Genomic DNA, 6,980 nt, shown 5'->3' with positions numbered 1-6,980 from the left:
TGACCTCGCTGAACTATTTTGAGACTTTCTAAGGCCTGATACCACTAAATGACATGGTTTTCAGCAGTTTAATGGCTGCAGAAACACAGCAAAGCCACGCAGCAGAGCACTTCTTTCCTGCCGCAGTTGTGGCCTCTGGGAGGTATTCGCATCACATTTTTGTAAACCTCTGCTTTAGGTACCATAGGAAGGATGTCTGGAAGTGATCAAGGCCAGGGTGGACGGGGAATTGAGCAACCTGGTCTAGTGGAAGGTGTCCCTGCCCATGGCAAGGGGTTGGAGCTAGATGATATTTAAGGTCCCTTCCAACCCAAACCATTCTAGAATTCTATGAGGATCCAGTGGGTGTAAAAAACCTTCAAAAATCTAATAAAAATAACAGAAATAAAACTCAAATCAAAATCTTGCCTTCAAAGCTACAGCTGCTGCAGAAAATACAGAAGCTGTTAGGATATTTCTCACATCTTTCAGTTGATGCTGGCCTGGATAAGTCTACAGATCAATGCATGAGGGCCAATCTTCTGAATTACTGGCATACAGGAAGTGGTTAGCTTAAATATAGTCACAGGCTAGATCCTCACTCTCCTTCTCCCTTTTCAGAATTACCACTCAGCATGCACAAATATTAGCTGCCCGCAATGACTGCAAGCTTTTCCTTCCTGAGAAAACACCACAATGTTTATCAATATACACATTAGTCATACATCAAAACCACTGTGGCTACTATCAAGACGATTCAGAAACCCTGGGATTACAGTATCTCTGTCAAATTCTCCTTTCTTGCCACGTCCATGTTCATTTTACCTTTCCTACCCTAAGCAGAAACTTGTATCAGCTTGAGGACAACTAGGCAAATGCACGTCTTCTGGGGTGATGCGGTGGGGATTCACCAAACCACCCCAGCGTCCTGGGGGAAACCCAAATGCATCGCTTCAGAGATGGAGCCAGAGCTGGGCTTCACTATGAAAATCTGTGTCTAGGTATGAATCAAGAAGGCATGTCTGAAAGGGAACTGCTGGTTATGCTCTGTTCATCTTTGTAGCCATGTAGGCAATGACTGCCATGCCACCTCACTGTCTGAAATGGCAGAGCTGAGCCTGCACTTTGGGCTGTCTTTCCAGGGTATCCGTGGGCCGGGCCGGGCCGGGGATACTGTTGGGCAGCACTGCCTGACCAAAGGATGCCATGACCGCTGTTGCTTCCCCACAGCCCCAGGGTCAGCATGTTATTTTGTCCCGGCAATGCTGACTTCTCCTGCTGCCAAGGCTGCCTCTGCAGAGGGTACAACTCCCTTGGTACTCGCAATGAAGAGGAGGCCCTCCTGTCCACCCCCTGAGGGATGTGTGGGTTTCATCCTGGGTACAAAGTGAGTTAATGGGCACCATGACTGTCATGGAAGAAGCGTTGCGAGGACTGACATAAAGCAACGTGTCAGCACAAAGCAGCACATTCCTAGAGGAGGCGACCTCAGTAAAAGCACCTGGGATTTTACATAGGTCTATGGGCAAACATCTGCCCCAGGATAAAACTGAGGTGCTGTGGCCAAACTGATTGCCCAGGACCCCTCTAAACCCACCTATCTAAATCCATCTAGCCAAAACACACTTCTGCATCTCCCACTTCCCTCCAGAGTAGGCAGAAGATTGACACCTGCCCTGTAGCCACAAATCTTGGGGGCAATCTCGCTTATGAGTTATTTTGGTCTGTCCATTGCATGTCTCCCAGGGGTAGTTTATTCCTGTACTAGTTCCTTAAGCACTGCCAGCGCTGGTGTTGGTTTCCCTTGGTGTTGTGGGAGGGCCACAGTCAGAGCCCCAGCCGCATGCCCTGACTGTCCTCTGCCGCACAGCTCTGGGGAAAGTTGCTTTCACTTCTCTTGGTTTTCCCCAGCTATGAAAGCAGGATCATTTTGAAGTCATCTACTTCAGAAACACTTTGAAACTTTTTTTGGTGCCTCCACAGCACTTTGAGTAGGTGACCAGTCATCTCTCCCAGTAAATCGCTGCCTTCCCTACCATTTTGCAGACCTTGATTTGAAGAGATCCCTGCCATGACCCAGCAAAACCACTTAAACCAATGCTATGTTGGACTCCTAATAACTCTCTGCAAAGAAATTGAAAACTCTGGAAGTATTGAACAAAAACAATTTAAGCCATCTCCTTTTCCATAGCCATAGCAGCAAGGCTCTCATTCCCTCCATTGGACCTTGAGAATAGCTCATGGAGGTTGTCTCTGGCCTCTCTGCAACCCTAATGTACAGGAAGTTAAACTCCACACTTGTCCACTTTTGACCTTGATCTCTTTACAAAACTTTTTTTACATAAAAACCTCACTTTTTTTACAAATCCTTTCGTGTCTTTACAGCACTCTTGGACCTATCTCAGAGAAAAAACAAGTTTTTATGAGAAAGATAAGTAGCTTACAGTTTGAGTGGAATACTTTTTTTCTTTTAGTTTACCATTTTGTTACTATATAAAATGCTGATGTGATTTGAAATCTCCAAATTGCATTATCACACAACCACATAATTTTTCTTCTGTCCTTTTCCTTCCTCCTTGCCTTGCTATCATGGATATAAGTCCCCTTCCCCTTTTGCTTCCTGGCTGGTGAGTTTTGCCTTATTCAGGGCAGCCCCGTCCCACCCAAAACCTGAGAGCATGGGATGCTACTGTAGCATCACTTTGCAGTGGTGGCCCTTGAATATCCTGTGTGAGAGCTGAAGACTGACCCCTTGAGTGCTAAAATGCATTGCTTTAGTCCTTCAATGGCTCTTTTTCAGAGAAAACCAAAAAACACTGTGAAATGTGTGGAGAGGGAAGCACCAGCTGATGGTCCCCCAAAATGGGCAGACATAATCATAGAAAGGACCTTAAAGATAATCTAGTTCCAACCCCCCTGCCATGGGCAGGGACACCTTCCACCAGCTCAGGTTGCTCAAAGCCCCGTCCAACCCGGCCTGGAACACTGCCAGGGAGGGGGCAGCCACAGCTGCTCTGGGAAACCTGTGCCAGTGCCTCACCACCCTCAGAGTAAAGAATTTCTTCCTCATATCTCATCTAAATCTGCCCTCTTTCAGTTTAAAACCATTACCCCTCACCCTATCCCTACACCCCCTGATGCAGAGTCCCTCCCCAGCTTTCCTGTAGCCCCTTTCAGTACTGGAAGGCCGCTATAAGGTCTCCCCGGAGCCTTCTCCTCTCCAGGCTGAACACCCCCAACTCTCCCAGCCTGTCCTCACAAGGGAGGTGCTCCAGCCCCTGAGCATCTTTGTGGCCTCCTCTGGACTCACGCAAGCAGGTCCATGTCCTTCTTCTGTTGGGAGCCCCAGAGCCGGACACAGCACTGCAGGTGGGGTCTCATGAGAGTGGAGCAGAGGGGAAGAATCATCTGCCTTGATCTTGTGTGTAAGGCCCGGAGGATTCTGTGATGCCAGAGCAAAGCCTTAAACCCTTGTGGACACACGGCTCTACAGCATTGGAAAGCTGTGCATGGCCTGACCTCCCTTTCTCTATGCTCCTACAGTTTCTCACTGCCACATACACATTGACATTGATGTCAATAGTTTGCCTACTACCATTCGATTATGCCTACTGCCATGAATGATGGGGAATTGGCTCACTGACTGCATAGCACACAGCACCTCTGAGCTGATAATGTAATAAAAGCTCATTTTCCTGAAACAGTAAGCAGACAGGACACCTCTAACTAAGCCTAGACTATTTCATGTCCTAAGTGATGTAATGGGCTACTAAATGGGGCCAAACTGTAAGATTGCTGAAGCTACCCTCTGGTGCTGGCCTGTGTCTCCTTGCACATCTCAGTGGGGATTTGATCCCTATGTCACTGAAGGACACTCTGGATCTAACATAGAGAGATGTTCACTAGGGAAACAGTGGGGCTGCAGTCCTCCTTCTTCCAGTCCCAACACTGCAAGGGAAGAGCTCAGGTCTCGCCCTCACAAATCCCTGAGTCCATCCCACCCCCTGTTGCTTTTTCTGCTGCTGTTCTCTGGCATCCATCTGTGTTTCACTCCCAGGCCGCTGGTATCAAGAAAGTTGCTGCTGATAAATGTGCATATCAGCACTTAGTCACAAATGTGCAGAGATACAGGAATAGTTTGCTTTTTTTTGCTGGTGCTACTGTACCAGTCATCTCTTGCATTTCCTGGGTGTTTTACTCGTACAGCAAAGTGCTAGATTTGAAGGCTCTGAGTGGAAACGTACAGCAGAGATCTTTATTATTTTTCCACGGTATAGTGTCAGGCATTTTTGCTGATGTAAGAAAGAGAAAAAATAGCGTGGGGGAATTATAGCCCTGAGAAAGAAATATGTAAATATCTGAGAGCATTAAAAAAACCCCTGTGTACCCGGGGTTTGTGCTTTGATTTTCTTCTGGGCTCTTTTTGTGGTTGAGGGGTAAATGCTAAAGGGCGCAAAGGGTGATGATTGCATAGACCCAACTAAACAGAAACAGGGTGTGGGGAATCCAGATATGCACTTTGTCCCAATGGCTGATTTTAATCAATAGCATTGTAAATTCAGCTTCTGACCTGGCTGTGGAGAGCATCCGAGAAATTACGTCACCTCTCTTCACGGTCCGCTGGTCAGACGTGACTGCTGAAGTTTGAATCTTGCTGCTCATGTCAGAGCGTGACCCTCCTGAATAAATAGTGGTGTTTCTTCACCCGGTTCCTCAGACCATCTCTGGGGCTGAGCCTGCTGCGAGGATGCGAGCGCCAGCTGGGGTGTGGACAGGAGCCCCTGTGCTCCCGTGGCTGCTGCTGCTGCTGGTGATGGCCCACTCAGTCCATGCAGGTGAGCTTCTGGTGTCATTGCAGAGATACCCCCAGCTGTCAGCTCCCAGTCTGCCGTGGTCCTGGCCATGGGTGGGCATCACCCGCATCCTGCACCCAAAGGGACCAAAGGAGACAGGGACTCCTCCTGGCTGTTTAGCCCAGAGTTTCTCTCATAGCTAGGGAAAGAGCATGATTGTCCTTCTTTACTAGGACTTGGTTCAGCTTTCTGGAGTTCTGTGAGATCAGGGTACTAAGATAGAGGCGCAGATAACACTTTCTTACTGTGGTCCCCAAAGCGTTGCAAATGAAACCGTGGAAAGGGACAATTTCTTTGGTGCTCTAAGAGATTTGGAGTTGCTGCACCTCTAAATAACGTTGTTTGTCTCTGTAAGTTGCTACCTTCTCTCTTTCTCAGCCATTCTGGAGGTAAATGGAAACCTGAACTGTAGGTGCATAAAGACAGCTTCAGACTACATCAGTCCGAAGAGATATGAAAGCATTGAGATCAGACCTGTGGGAAGCACCTGCAGACGTACAGAGATCATGTAAGTGCTGAGGTGTGGCTCACGGGGCAGAAAGCTGCTTTCTCCTACAGTTCCTGCAGAGCCGTGGGGCCAGTGCTGTGCTTTTTCTTCTGCAACCACCCAGCTTCTCCACTCCCTTTCTGAAAACTAAAGCTTTTCAAAAATGCCAGCAAGCTCACTCGCGCTTCGGGGCTGAGGAGCATCGAGTGGAGGAAACGCACCTGAGCCAATCTGAAGAGGTCCCTGGGACCTAAATGAGCCTTTCCAGCAAAGCTAAGCATGATTTCCTTGTGCTGGTGCTTAGCGGGGAGCATGCTGGTAGGGGGCATTTGCAGTATGGAGGAAGTGCACCTTTGGACACCAAGGCAAGATGAGCCATAACCAATTTTTCCACTGCTACGCCACACTCCTGAGAGCAAACAGCATCTTCGGTCAAGGCCTTAGCTTATTAGACCTGTCCTGACTAAAGCGGTGCATTAAGCAGGAGTGTAAGATTTCTTTAACTGCTTGGTGCTGATACATTTGTGAATCCACAGAGAAAATTATCTTTGAACAGTCATGTCTGGGCTTCAAGCATGGTCTCCGCTCCGTATGGAAACATGCTGCGTCTTGCTTTTTCCTGACCATCCTGTGGCTTCCCTGTGTGGCCAGCAGCTTTCTGCAGCCTGCTGGCGTTGTAAATGAAAACTGAGTCATGCAGATCAGCTTTGGCTGCCTGAATCCCTGCCTTTGGAGGGGAGGGTAATGCTGCTCATAAACTCTCCTTGCATTTCAGAATTAAATTAAAAACCTCAGGGAAGGTGTGCGTGAATCCTGAGGCCCCTTGGGTAAAGAAACTGCTGAAGCGTATCGCTAGCACGTAAGTTGCTTTGATGAAAAACCCTTTGGCTCAGCTGGCCCTGGATAGCATGCCATCACATCTGTGACCCTGAGGAGCACTTGTGGGACCAAGGGCTCTAGGGGAGCTGGCCAGAGGCCAAGGGACCCACTCCCAAGGTGATGAGGGGTGAGACCTCGCTGTGAAAAGCAGCATTTGGTCATTCAGCATGCCGACGCTGCCATCCGTGGGTTGTGCTCTCCACAGCTTGTGCACGGTGCTGCACCTCTGAAAGCATTTAGGAAAAAAAACCCAACCCAACACTAAAAATACGGGGGAGGAGCAGAATGACAGGAGAAGGGTTTGCTCGTTGTGAGTACAACAGTATGTTGATGTTCGGCTGGGAAAGCCGCCCTCCTTGATCATGCCCGCATTTGTGGTACGGTGTAGGGGCAGCCAGGAGAAGTCCTCGCGACTGATGCCTGCCCTGGGGAAACGGCAGCGACTTCCTTCAGTTAGGGCAGGACCTTCCTCCCCCAGGACCCGCTTTTCTCTGCGTTCACACATTTCTCCTCCTTCTGCTTTTCACAGGAAGAAAAAATAAGTTTCCTGCTAAGGAAGTTGACGCTCAGAGCCCCAAGATGAGCTGGCAGATGATGCACAGGCATGCAAACCTGGCCGCTCCTCACTTTGTCCTAGCTTCCCCCCCTTCCCAAAAGCTGAGGGCAGCTGCCTGCTGACCCCAGCCCCGTGGCAGGTTCATGGGGGTGTTTCCCCACTGCATTCAGTCCCTGAATCAGCAGGAATATGAACGCTTCATTTATTTACTTGCCCGTAGACTGTG

The 6,980-nt window shown here is 48.9% G+C and overlaps 1 protein-coding gene across 1 annotated transcript; it reads left to right on the top strand.

Annotated features, from left to right (window-relative positions):
• The first annotated feature begins 4,492 nt into the window (after positions 1-4,492).
• LOC113479774 (interleukin-8-like) lies at positions 4,493-6,933 on the top strand. Its single transcript, XM_026848054.1, has 4 exons — positions 4,493-4,814; positions 5,211-5,340; positions 6,095-6,178; positions 6,728-6,933. The coding sequence occupies exons 1-4, from the start codon at positions 4,727-4,729 to the stop codon at positions 6,738-6,740; spliced, it is 315 nt and encodes a 104-aa protein (XP_026703855.1). The 5' UTR covers positions 4,493-4,726; the 3' UTR covers positions 6,741-6,933.
• The last annotated feature ends 47 nt before the right edge of the window (positions 6,934-6,980 follow it).

The sequence above is a fragment of the Athene cunicularia genome, assembly GCF_003259725.1.
Source record: "Athene cunicularia isolate RWA chromosome 4 unlocalized genomic scaffold, athCun1 chr4_part2, whole genome shotgun sequence".
Lineage (NCBI taxonomy): Eukaryota > Metazoa > Chordata > Aves > Strigiformes > Strigidae > Athene > Athene cunicularia.
The sequence above is the reverse complement of the archived record's forward strand: the minus strand, read 5'-3'. Positions and strand labels throughout refer to the sequence as shown.

Excerpts from the sequence above, each read along its gene's own strand:
- LOC113479774 (XM_026848054.1), top strand. The coding sequence starts at position 4,727 with ATGCGAGCGCCAGCTGGGGTGTGGACAGGAGCCCCTGTGCTCCCGTGG. Across the intron at positions 4,815-5,210 it reads GGCCCACTCAGTCCATGCAG|CCATTCTGGAGGTAAATGGA; the intron begins GTGAGCTTCTGG and ends TCTCTTTCTCAG. Across the intron at positions 5,341-6,094 it reads TGCAGACGTACAGAGATCAT|AATTAAATTAAAAACCTCAG; the intron begins GTAAGTGCTGAG and ends CTTGCATTTCAG.